The following is a 13,123-nucleotide window of genomic DNA, read 5'->3' as shown; positions in this document are numbered from 1 at the left end:
GTAATGATATGCAGCTTAGAAATAAAATGCATGTTAATTCCAGCAATAAAAAGATTTGACACATACAGCTTGTTAAGCTGATGGCTGGATTGAACCCCTGTAGTTCCTTACAGCTAGAAAGCAAATATTTTTTTCTGTCTTTGTCTAAAATTCTGAACTACTTGTATAAATAAGTATTTTAAAACACTGTACTTCTCAAAATCCAGATGCCGCTTTGGGGAGGTACATAACAACACTTTTGCAGAGGGAATTTATTTCCTCTATTTGTGTTTCTTTCTCCCAGTAATCTTTACTGTGAAAGCACCAGGGCATTGAAGCTTGTGACTAGTAAATTCTTTAGCTAAAGATACTCTGTAGGTGCCAACTATTCTTAAAAATATAGAGACGACATATTGCAGTCAGGGAAAATATCACTTAAATTAATGCAAATTGTCATTTGTGTTGGCAGAAATGGCAAAGGATACTTTTCTTGTTTTTGATATTTTTAATAGATTTTATTTAATTCCTAGTCACAACTGAATATTGAAGTAATCATCCAAGATTAGATAATACATTTTCTGTCTTCTGCCTGTCTTACAACTTAATATGAATAAAGTCCCGTTAAAGTCGGTTGAATTTATATTCTATTGGGTTTGAAAGACATCTTTAAAGTGTCCATGTAAATAAACACTATAAGTATACCTACTCATTTTGTACATCACAAAAACTCATATCCATATAATGTCTGCCACAGAATGTTTAATAGACTATTACTCCTCTTATACATAATCATTCTGAATAATGCTTTACAGCATAACAGACAGTGCCACTTCATAATTTTGCACAACAAAGTTATTCTGTATCCCAGGAAGACAGTAAATAATAGAGTGATAAATGAGTCTTCAAGGAAAAGGTACATTGGTTGTGGTAATGTTTATTTTTATAATTGCTACAAGGTATTTAGCTCAAATTTGTGCTTTGGCTGATACTGCCAACCCAGTTTTCATTTCCAAAACTAGTCAGAAAAGCTTCCAAAAGTCTCTTTTTCCCCCCTCCTCTCCCTTCCCCCCAAATGCTTCATAAACAAGCTTCTGGTGTGTTGACCTGGAAAGTGTAATCTCAAGTGACAGGATGTATACCAAGCTCTCACCTGGTTCCTTTGATAACAGCTGAGCTATTTCATGTTCTGAAGCTGAGAGTTTACAGCAGGATGATAAACATATGAAGACTGTAGTAAAAGTTTTTAGTTACATTTTGCATCTGCCATGCCTATTTGTGACTGTTCTCATATGTAAAAACCTGCTTTTCAGAAATTTCCTTTCAAATTAACCCAAAAAACGCCCTTCCAACTAAAACTGCTATATGTTTTTTTCCTGCAAACTGAATTCAAATTGCTGGTAGAGCATTTGAAATCGGTATTTTATTCCTCTAATGTGATGTTCTACATGAATTTCATAGTTTGGTTGGTATAAATATATGTGAATGAAAACCTATGGTAGCTTTTAAGGCAATGCCATTTTACAGTGGGGAAAAAAATGCAGCCCCTGAAAGCAAATACCAGTAATATTTGACTGACTGCTACAAAACCTGTTAGGTGCTGTTAGGGCTCCGATTCCAAAGGGTTAAATCTGTAGTAAAACCCAAGAAGAATGCAAAATGATCAAGAAATGACATGCTGCCTATTGTTTGTAGCTATAGGATCAAAATAACAATTATACATGCCAAATAAATTCTAAACCTGTAAAAGAGAAAAAGAGGGGGTGGCTGCAAGTACAGGTGCCAGAAGCATTAAATAACTCTCGCAGACAAGGTGCACCACTGTTGTCTTGAATGCTGCTAGGTTCCCCCAGTCTGGCATTTTTCCCCCTGCACTAGACAATGTGCATTCACTGCAGGAGACTAGGCTAAGCCTGCGTCTCCCAGACCTGCCGGCTCCTTCTGCCCAACCCGACACAGAGGTGCCTTTGTCAGTATAATTACCCTCCCCTTGTAGTAGAAATAGTTTGTTTAGAGCCTTATTTGCAGGTAGAGCTGGTATAAGCAGGAATTAGCATGCTAAAGGACCTGCCCCAGCACCGACTTGGGTTTATTTATCCAAATCTTTGACAATCAGGGTTTTTTTTCCTCCGTTGGTTTATTCAGTGAGATACTATCCGAGATTAAGAGCTTTAAGGTTATTAAAGAGATTGAAGATGGGAGCCAAGGGCTGTTGTGCGAGGAAGGCGCATGTCCCGGTGTGTAGGATCTCCCAACAATTTCATGCCTGGCAGGTCTGCACCTTGGCCGCCAGAATAAACTCGGGTGGATGCTCCTTGCTGCTTTCTGGGGATTGATTAAAACTCCCTTTGGCTTTCAGCACGTTGTCCACATCAAAAAGGTGCGAGAAGTAAAATAAATGTTTCTTTTGCTTTTCAAGATACTGTGGCCAATCTCCCTAAGCCTTCCTAATTGGCCTAGGCTGGTTGCGGATGATTAACTTGAAGTTAAATGGGGCCTGCTTTTAAACATGCTTTCCCAGACTTTAAACGGAACGATGGGGGGAAACTTTAGACTGTTGCAGTGCTGGACCAGAGCCAAGCCTGGTTATTATTAAAGTGGATCCAAGTTTTGATCCAGGTTTTGTTTACACTGAGCCAGCTAAGTTGATGGACATCCTTCCCTCTCTGCATATCTGAATGTATATTATTAGTGATATTAACAATATGCCACTTCTGCCCCGTGAAAAAGAGCCTATTAATGAGGGGGGAGGAATATTAGCAGCTCAGGTTGAACTGAGAGTTGCTTGCATTTGGACTTTCTATATCAGTATACTTCAGGGTATGCAAAAAATGCAGAGGAAAAAAAATGTGTGCAGTGTTTAATGACATTGCAAAGAAAATAAAAGTAATGTGCCCTGAGGGCAAAGGCAGCGAGGAGATTTGCTCTGAGGAAATGCATGCTCTAAAAATAAATCTTTGAAGAAACCATGTCAGTCTGCGAATATTTCAGTAGTGAGTCTCATAATTTTTCTATGAAGTAAATACTGTGCAGACATTTGATCCTTAAAATGTTGGGATTTTTCATGCAGAAGTTGGTAAAACCCTAGTCTTGTCTATGTGAAGATTAAAGGTAAATTGTTCAACAGGCTTCTGTTGCACAAGAGAGTCCAGAATCCTGGTCCCTGTTGAGTATAGAACATTCACCTTCTCTGTGTCCTCAAGGTAGGGCATAAGGGGCAGAGCAGGACCAACCCCAGTGCTTTTGGAGTTCCTTTGTGTCATTTTCTGAGTGTCTCTATAAAGGCACAACAAGAACCAGCGATGGGCAGCGTAAATCAGACATCCAGCTGAGTGAGAAGCCAGAGGATCTGAACTGCAGAAGTCATTAACCTCCAAAGGGAGTGTCAGGGGAAGTGGTCAGTGCTTAGTCTGAAACATCAAGAAATGAGCCGAGAAAGTGTGGTGGGAAGCACTGGAGGCTGGAGCAGAACCTGTTGTGCTCCCTGTGTTCAGTAGCTGAGTCTGTGACACACAGGAAGTCTGACTACAACATCTAATGGCTTTTTAACATAAATCTTTATTTTTTCAGAGGCAGTCTCTGACTGCAAACTGCACTTATTAGAGTCTCCTGAGAAGTAGCTTGCAGGACCTGGTTATCTTGTCACACATCCTGCTGCCTTCGCCTGCCTTGCCTCCTGGAAAGGCATCTTCATGGCTTTTCTGACACCTTGCAGCTCTTTTGTCTTTGATAACCAGCATCTAACTTGGATAAGTGCTATATTTTAACTGGTATTATAATACAAGCTTAGCTTACAGATGTGTCCAGGCATATCATTAGATGTAATTAAATTATGTGGATATTAACATGTCCCCTGTGAAATGTCTGGCACTGAGCCATGTGCTCCTAGACCTGTGAACAAGAGAAGTGCAGTAACAAGGGCACCCCCCGAGGGTTTGTGGATGAACCTCAAGCAGTTTCACCAGGTCTCCACCCTTGCTTCAAAGAGAAGAGGTTTAGGCTCATCCATGAACCATTTCTTTCTCAAGCTTGAAAGATTTTACCCGTTTTCCCAAGCCACCTCTTGTTTGTGCTTTCCTCCTGGTCATAGTCCTGGCAGGCTCTGCTCTCCTTTGGATCTCCATTCTGTGGAAAGGCAGACTACAAATCCCTTTTGCTGTTGGACCATGAATACTATTTGGTATTTTATTTTGGCTGACATTCCCTAGTGGCCCTTTTGCTTTTCCCCCTGCTTGAAAGACATTTGATTGCTTGCTTCTACCCCAAAAATTTCCTTTCCTGTTTGCTTCCCTCTTGGATTTGAAACCAGCTGTATTGCTGGTAACTTTATTGGCTGTTTGTGCTACTTCCACAAATTGATAGCAAGGCAAATTTAAGAGATGAAAGTTATTGAAACAAACTGTATCCCAGATAACTTGTACTTAAAAATTCACAAGTAAGTAATGCAGTTACTTTTCTGCAAAAAGACTTGCTGTTAATTCCCCTATTCCCTCAATATATGTTGCATTATCAATTATAGTGCCTGTATAGAGGAATGGACTGGGCACTGTTTCCCCTGGAGTATTAATCTAAAGTGGGAGTGAGAGGTGGCAGACCTATCCTGGGGCTCTGTTTCAAACAGTTTTTAAACTCTCGCTACAGGTTCATGGCTACAAGGTCAACTACTTAAAGCTCTCCAAAGGTGTTTTCAGAGTTTACTCAAACACTTGGTATTGTCTCCATTTACAGTACCTCAGAGTGAGGGAGAAGAAGTGGATAAGATACATACCATGACAGAAATTACTGAACCAAGAAAAAACACAGAGACACTCCTCAGCAGGGTGAAACACATGAATCTCTCAAAATTTTGAGGGAGAAACTGCTTTTTCTGTAAGCCCTTTGCAGCAAACTGAAAACTGCTCTGTTCTCTGATATTCATGGTTCATCAAGGTAAATTTGCCCATTCTCAAAACTTGTTCTCTTTTTCAAACAGGGTGCTAAGGCATGTTTTTTGCGTGACATCCCCTTCTCTGCCATTTACTTCCCCTGTTATGCTCATCTGAAAGCTTCATTTACAAATGAAGATGGGAGGGTTAGCCCTGGAAATCTGCTCTTGGCTGGATCAATAGCTGGTAAGTGCCCAAATTTCTTTTTTCGTGGCTCTATATTGCTCTGGCAGCACAGTAGTTATGGCAGTGACAACAATAACAAAAAATGCTCAAAAGAACTGTATGCAACAATACTGTGTTTTGCAGCCTTATTACAAAAACAACAAAGTTACTGTGCTGTAGAGTGAGTTGAAGATACTGTAAGTTCCTGGTATAATCATAACCTTCAGAAAGCAAAAGAAAGGGATAATAAAGTTTTTTGCTGTTTTTTTAAAAAATCATTTATCATCATTCCTTGTGAAGTTTCTGTGCTGGTTTTGGCTGTGTCTTGCTGTCAGGTAATGTTTTATTGTAATTATTTATAAACACAACCATAGCATTAATAAAATTCCTTATGATTGAGTGAATCTTGAACTTTGGTATATGTAGTCCAGAAGCCAACTGGAAGTACAGCTCTCCAAACACAATGATATAACAGGTGACAAAATGATGACAGTATTTGCTACCCTCAGTATCCCATTGAAGTTACTTGGCTTCCTGAGGATTTTACCTTTATAATTTTTTTTTAAATATTAAACAAAGCAGAAGATCTTGAGAACATTGCTGAGTGCCACAGGTTGCTAATTCCTGTGATATACCCAGATATAATAGAGGTGTGGAGTGTGGTCTTGAGCACTTGGTTGTTTTAGTCTGCTGCATAGCAGACAGAAGAGCCCAAACATGCTTAGCTTCTCACAGATGAATTTAGCTTGAGTGTGCCAGAGCCTAAGGGAGAAGACAGAGGCTCTGTAAGCCTGAGCTTGTCCTTGTCTGCTGCATGGCTGATCCCTGCACAGCTTCTGCACCCACAGGGGACCACCATGGGGTAGCTGTCTGCTGGAGGGGGCAGCTTGAGAGTTCCACGGTTTCCCACCTAGGAAAAAAATAGGCTTGCAAATTTGTGCAGCAGGACCTTTAGGGGAATGTGTAGCAAGCAGGGGGGCTCAGATCAGCTGGTATCTGATTATTGGTGGCTGCTTGGTCTGTCCAGCAGCTTCCTTCTCCAGCATGGCCCCTGGCAGACTGCTGTGGCCTGCCAGCTGAGAAAAATGATGGAATGGTGTGAATCCAGTACAGACAGGTGGTTTAGCAATGTTTTCTCATTTAATTTTAAGCTTTCTCCTCTCTGACAAAACTTCCTGGTCAAAATTGTACACAGGGCTGTGTCTATTTGAGAGCAAGGCCCTTTTATGGCCAGTATCTGGTCTTGGAGAGCAGCTAGGATTGGTTGGTTTGTCATGTTGAAGCATATTGATCCCTATTCAGCAGCTCACAGCCCAAAGGAATTGAGCTGGCACTAGCAAAGCCAGCTGTGTTCCAATGAGTGCTGCTCAAAACCCCCTTGTCCTCTCCCCTCCCCCACCCCATTCCAAAGCCAGGCTCCAAACCCTCCAACCGGAGCTTTTACAGCCAGCTTATTTCTTACCCATTTTAATGGAACAAAACAATTTTTGAACTTTAGATCATATTTACAGACTTGAAACATAAGATGGCATTTTTAAGCCAAGTAATTTCTTAGGTTTTCCTATTTTTCTCTTTCTAGCCATTGTCAGGCGATTGCAGACTGAGATAACCGTCCCTTTGAAGTTCAGGCACAGAAGCACTCTTTATTGTTGCTGATATGGCTCACCAATCTAGTTATAATGTGAATTTTATCCAGTGCTTCCTGTGAATCCCATCCTAGGTTAACTCTCATGAGTAAATTACAGTGTTAGAGATACAACGCTCATCATACTGTTTATAAACCCAAGAAACTTGTTTTATTGTGTGTGCATGTAAAGTGTGATGGGGGTGCATGTGTCCACTGTTTTGCCAAAAGAACCTCAAGGGAAAGACAGAACAAAACACCCACCAGTTCTGAAAAGCTGCCTTCAGTCTCTGGGTGATGTTTCTTCTCCAGCCAGGGATCTCACCTGGTCATCAGACTTCAGATGTGTGCCTGAGCTCTGGCTGCAGGTGGGAATCTCCCCCTTCCCACCCACAGCTCATGCTGCTGGGGTATTCCAGCTAGCCATACTCAGATGTGCATCTGTCTCCTTTGCCAGTGGGTGTTGCTTGTACTGCTTACATCATCTTCCTCTCCATTGTGGCTGAGGTCACAGCAACACGTGTGTCATCTACCTAGATCTTCTTCTGGTTTTCAGATGTCTCAACCTGTTGTGCCATAGTATATTCTAAGATTATTCTAAAAACTTCTGCAGGATCTCTCCTTAATTTACTCTGTTACTGCCTCCATGAAGTTCCTTCTCCTGCCCTAGCTCCTTTTGATTCTTGTCAGCTCCTGCTGGGCTATTTGTCACATTCTGATTGTAAGCTTCTCTTGGCAGCAATCTGTAACTTCGATTTGTCTGTAAATGCTTTTGTCCTGCACACATAGTTCCTAAAGAAAGGATTTTAAGTATCCTAAGTGCAAAATATCCTCAATAATATGGAGTGAGTGATAAGGAGATGGAAGTCAACGTGTAGTAAGCAGAATTGTTTCTAAGTTCTTTGGTTTTCATGAAAACACTGGTTGGCTTTTGAAGGACAAAAGTCCAGCTTTAAATTGAAGACTCAAGCAATACCCTGGTGTGGGTAAAGCTAAGCAAAGAGGAATTTCAGTGTTTTTTGGAGTTCAGAAACGTTGACCAGGTTTTAATGCTTACCTGCCAGACAGCCCATGCTTGCACTGAATGCATGCTCAGTGTATGAGTTATTTTGGGGGGACAAGGAGAGGAGGAGGAAATCTTCTTTTGGTGATATTCACATGATTTGATCTCTTGGAGCAGTCTACAGGAAGGGTGCTCTGGAGCTTGAGGCCAGACCATACTGGTTTGGATAAAATTTGTTACAGAATTATTGAGCTGGGAAAAAAAAAAGGAAAGGAAATTTATGCATCTACATGTAACCAAGTTGGTTTGGAAGAGATGCAGAATGGAAAAGTAATAAAACCATAAGAGACAGTGTCTTCTGGGTACAGTCTTGCTGCTTTTCTTTGCCTTTTTTTGTCTTTTTTTTTTTTTTCCCAATTCTAAACATGCCCCAAGTTTGGATAGGAATGATTTTAGAAATACCACCCATTGATAATTTGGTATTTTTTACTTTTAGTTGATTATCTGCCAGGGTAAATTTAAATCTTCCTCCACACATTGTGCTGAGGATGTCAGCTGTGGCTTTGCAGCTGAGAAGTCTGCCATTCCTAATGAGAAGAATTACCCTTTTTGTAAGCCTTAGCTCTCAAGTGATGCTGAGCATGCATGGCAATATCTGGTTCTTGGTGAGGTTGCTGTGTGAGGGTGTTTGTGTGTCTGTGTTTGTGCCTGTGTACAGCACAGTGTACACCAGGATGCCAGGAACCACAGAGAGGAATGAAAAGGAAAGGGAAATATCAGCCTTCCCTCCAAAAGCTTTGTGCTTATTAACTATGCAAGTTTCTGATCAGCACTGGAAACTCCAATCTGTGCCTCCCAGCTTGGCAGGAAGCATGTGATATGGTTGTTCCTCTGGGAGAAGCTCTGCAACAGCAACCTCTTGTTGCTTCTCCTTCCCAGGTTCTGCTTAAATCAGATGTGGCTGGATTCTCCTGATGTAAGGAGGAAAGACCTGCTTCCCTCTGGATAAACTAGGTGTGTAGTACATGTACCAAGGCAGTGGTACTCACCTGATGACTTTTGTGTTGTTCAGGTATGCCTGCAGCCTCTCTGGTCACCCCTGCAGACGTGATCAAAACAAGGCTCCAGGTGGCAGCCCGAGCAGGACAGACCACCTACAGCGGTGTTGTGGACTGTTTTGTCAAGATCCTGCGGGAAGAAGGCCCAAAGGCTCTCTGGAAAGGAGCAGGAGGTGTGTAAAAGAGCTTTGATTTTCAAGTGATTTCTGATTGTGTCATTTGTCACTGAGGAACTCTCTTCTTTTCTTTCAAGCTCGCGTGTTTCGATCTTCTCCTCAGTTTGGTGTAACTCTGGTGACTTACGAGCTCCTGCAGAGATGGTTTTATGTGGACTTTGGAGGAGTGTAAGTATGTGATGTCTGAACATACCAGGGATCCTGAAGTTACCCTTGGTTCTGTTGGGTCTTGGTCCTCCTTGGAATATCAGAGGCAGCAGCTTGCTAGGACATGTTGTAAAGACTTTGTAAATATTATTTCAAGTACACTTTACTGGTGGAGGTTGGGATGATATTCCAGTAGCTGTTTCATAGCAAGATATTACCATATTTTATATCACAGTTTCAAGCAGGGGACCTATGTTAGTGTAAACAGAGACAGTGGGAGGCTAAATAATGGGCTGGGGATGTAAATGCAGGAAAAATGTGATTCCTGCAAGGTCAGGATACATTCTGCTTTAGTCCTCATTGTTTGGTGGAGGAGCTGTGGCCCTGATTACACAGGCATTTGACATCCAAAAAAATATATAGTTGTCACCAAGGTCAAAACAAATTTGTTGTCATTTCAGCTGTACCTCCTGCCTTTGTTGACAATACAGGTGGATGTACATGTAGCTGTTTAATTTGATCCCAGAGCAGCTGCAGATTCTGTGGATCTTTGGGGACAGTGGTTTGAAAGCCACCACAAAAATTACTTAAACTCTGCTATGTTCCTGGATTGGTTGTGTGCTGTAGCAAAGAACCCCTGCTACCTCACAGCAGTTTTGATTAATGCGCTGCAAATTTTACCTGGATTTGACTCTACTCAATCAACATGAAGGCGCCTAACTGTTCTGGAAGGTTCTAAAACAGGGCATTTCTCCTTACATTGCAGCATTTTAGTTACTTACAGGGAAATACACTCATTAAATTTATGGAGATTTTTGTGAATACTGATTTTACTCTATGGAAGTTAATTTATTCTTTTTATTATTTTGCAGAAAACCAGCTGGATCAGAGACAGTTCCTAAATCTAGAATCACGCTCCCTGCTCCTAACCCTGATCATGTTGGTGGTTATAAATTGGCAGTTGCCACTTTTGCAGGGATTGAAAACAAGTTTGGACTTTACCTACCTCGGTTTAAGCCATCGCCACCTACCTCAAAGGCCGCTGCAGCAGTAGGACCCTAAGTTTATTGCTGTAGGGTTTTTGTTATTAGTTGGGAAAGAGCCACTTTTCTAATTGGTTAATACTTTGTTCCTTTAGCTTCTCATCATATAAAAGATTAGCTTCATTTGAGTTTTAAGGTAATTTTCATCTTAAATGGAATCATTTGTCTTTGTGCTTCCGTAACCAGATCACTGTGAAATTCTTACCAGTTGTTTTAAGTTTGGGACCATGAATGTATTTGTCCACATCTGACATGTGCTTGTGTTGGGAAGACACTAATTTTAGGTTCTGTTTATTGGGGAGGGCTGGGTGAGAGCTGTGAACCAGATCATTTTACAGGCAATGCTCAGTTGCAGATTGCCAGGACAGATGTCACACATTGTCACTGAAATGGAAAACTCAGTAGATATCACGGTGCTCAAAGCAGAATGATTTGAACTGTGCGTGTAAATTGGTTTGAAACTTGCTGCGTGTCTGTAGAGGTCAGCAAAGACATACCCGGTACCTAAGTCTGCCAGTAGAGCTTCAGCTTTGGAAATCACGCACAAGCTCTGTTTCTGGATTGTATTATGGAGCTTTTATGTGGAACATGTTTTTGTAATGGAAACCATGTTTATAAATGTTTAGCCGTTGTATTATGTTACTGGTATCAAAATGCTCAAAAGAAAGTGTTATTGTCCATAGTCTTTGCACTTTATGGCAGAACTTTTGGCATTCTACTACACATACAAGGAAATTTCATAACTGGGTGCCTATCTTGGGTTGCTGGTGTTTGGAATTCAGTTTGTATATGCACTTCTATAGTAAAACGCTGCTTGTTTAAATAACTGCAATAGAAAATTCATGCACTGTATCAATGGTACCTGCCTTAACTGCTGGCTTGTAATTGGCAAATAGGTGGTTTCAGATTCTTATTTACTTCATTGAGTCAAAAGAGATTAAAATAGTCTAAAATAAAAGATTTTACCTAATTTTTGGTGCCTTGCACAGTGTTTAGAAAATTCTGTATTTATGAAGATAGAAATAAACCTTTCAAACAGATGCACACATGGTATTCTGTTATGGAAATAGTGTCATACATTGAATGTCTTGTTCAGCTTCGGTGATAAAGTCAGGTTATGATGAAGCTAATGTTTGCATTTGTAGGCTATGAAAACACCTGCAGCTTGAGAACAAATTACTACAATTCCCCTGCCCAGAAAAGACATCTGTTGGTGGAGATGTCACTCAGGAAAAAAGAGAAATGAGAAACTTTTTCCTCAGTCAGAAGCGAGGATTGAAGCTTTGATATTTTGATCTTTACTGCTGGGGGAAGATTAGTGGTTATGAAGAGACTGATCACCTAGTCACTTGAAGGTCCTGTTGGGTGTCTTCCATGATAACCTCTAAGATGAGGAATTTGGCTTTGCTTGTCTCCTTGGAGTGGGAGGGGTGAGGGGTGGGTGCCTTCAACCTTGGCTGTAAACTGAGGGAATGCACAAATGCAGTGTCTCTGCAGAAGAATGAGTTTGCTATGCAGTATCACACTGTGCTGTAATTTGTGGGCATACTGAAGTGGAAATCACTCTGATTTTGTATTTGTATTTGGGTCATCATGGAAATTATTCTCTTGGACTAATTTGTATTTTGAAGTTACTGGTGAAATGGAGCTCAGGGGTATGAGTAGCAGCACTTGTGTGTGAAGGTGAGAGGAGCAGATGACATTTACCTGCAGCTGCATCTTGGAGTCTGGCTAAACCACTGGGCTCTGACAGACAGCAGCTGCTTCCTCCCAGCCCCGTGTATCCGAGTCTCCCCAAACGGAGAGAATCGGATATTTCAAAAATAGGGGGGAAAAAAGCTCTCCCTTGTAATAACCCTTCAAAATTAACCATCAGGATTTTTGGTTAAAGCATGTCACAGAAGTAAAACATTCTCACTGGGCATTGCCTGTGCTTCACACATGAGATTTTAGCCTGTTTAAGAGCTGCTTTTATACTTCATGCCTCGTATTTACCCGATACACCCTATCAGGGGTTTCTGTGGAAAGTCAGCAGCTCTGGGAAGATGTCTGAGTGCAGAGCTGCACCTTCTCCCTGATCCAGGAGAGGAAATGCCTGGACACTGGATGGGCTTGGTTGGCAGCTGCTTCCTCCTGGCTCATTCTGGAGAGGGACACCCAGGCTGCACCCACCAGAGCACGTTCCTCTGCTGCCTGACACTGAACCCCAGTGCTGCCACGGCTTTGCAGCCAGGCACGAAGAGGAATTGGAGCTGGGTTATTGTAGGGCTTGCACAACTTCTTGGCTCCTGTGTTAAAGACCATTCGTTGCTTGGGTTCCACAAAACCAATTTCTCTAGCTCCTGGTGCCCTCTCCTTCCCAGGCCTGGCAGTATATTTATGACTTTTTCTTTTTCCTGGGATGAAGGGCAGAGTTCCCATCCCAGGAACAAAGCTCAGGCACAGTTCTCCTATGGCAGATCCATCTCAGAAGGCCACAGCCTTCTCCTTTGAGTAGGGCTGGACTGACACCCCCACCCCACCCATGGTGGCCTTTCCCTTTGCCATTAACTTTCCTGGAGGATTGTTCTCTCCTTCTGCCCATCTCTTCAGGGTCAGTAGACAGCAGAGGTAGATGCAGAAGTGTTGAAGAGCCAGTGGCTGCTTTGTTAACACAAAGCAGAGTTCAAAACATTCCAAATCGTGCTGCAGCTCTGCCCAGAGCTCTTGGGGAAGATCTGTGCCCACAGTCGGCTTCCTCCAGACACAAAAGGATGCATTCCTGCTCTGAAAAGCTTGCAGGCCAAGGAATTGTCAGATTGCCTTGCAAACAAACAAAATGCCCTGAGGACAGTGTTTGTCCTCTCTTGGTTTCTGGGTGAGTTATGCAAATGCATAAAAAGTAACCTCACTTGCTTCCTGCACTCCAGCTAACTCCCTGTGACAGCGCTTCTAGAAAAAAGAAATGGCCAAATACTGGTGATGTTAGCTGTCAGACTGAGTGGGGAAGGAGTGTCCCTGAAGCAG

The 13,123-nt window shown here is 41.9% G+C and overlaps 1 protein-coding gene across 4 annotated transcripts in view; it reads left to right on the top strand.

Moving 5' to 3' along the window:
• The window catches only part of SLC25A13 (solute carrier family 25 member 13), a 99,039-nt gene extending 87,882 nt beyond the window's left edge, over positions 1 to 11,157 (top strand). For all 4 annotated transcript variants that reach the window (XM_064704349.1, XM_064704348.1, XM_064704347.1 and 1 more), the window contains 4 exons: positions 4,949 to 5,087; positions 8,766 to 8,924; positions 9,005 to 9,095; positions 9,947 to 11,157. In XM_064704349.1, the coding sequence (XP_064560419.1) occupies positions 4,949 to 5,087; positions 8,766 to 8,924; positions 9,005 to 9,095; positions 9,947 to 10,136 (579 nt within the window). In that variant the 3' untranslated portion in view covers positions 10,137 to 11,157. The remainder of the gene's footprint in view (positions 1 to 4,948; positions 5,088 to 8,765; positions 8,925 to 9,004; positions 9,096 to 9,946) is intronic.
• The last annotated feature ends 1,966 nt before the right edge of the window (positions 11,158 to 13,123 follow it).

This window comes from Zonotrichia leucophrys, chromosome 2 (genome assembly GCF_028769735.1).
Source record: "Zonotrichia leucophrys gambelii isolate GWCS_2022_RI chromosome 2, RI_Zleu_2.0, whole genome shotgun sequence".
In the NCBI taxonomy this organism is placed as follows: domain Eukaryota; kingdom Metazoa; phylum Chordata; class Aves; order Passeriformes; family Passerellidae; genus Zonotrichia; species Zonotrichia leucophrys.
This window is presented reverse-complemented; position numbering and strand designations above follow the sequence as displayed.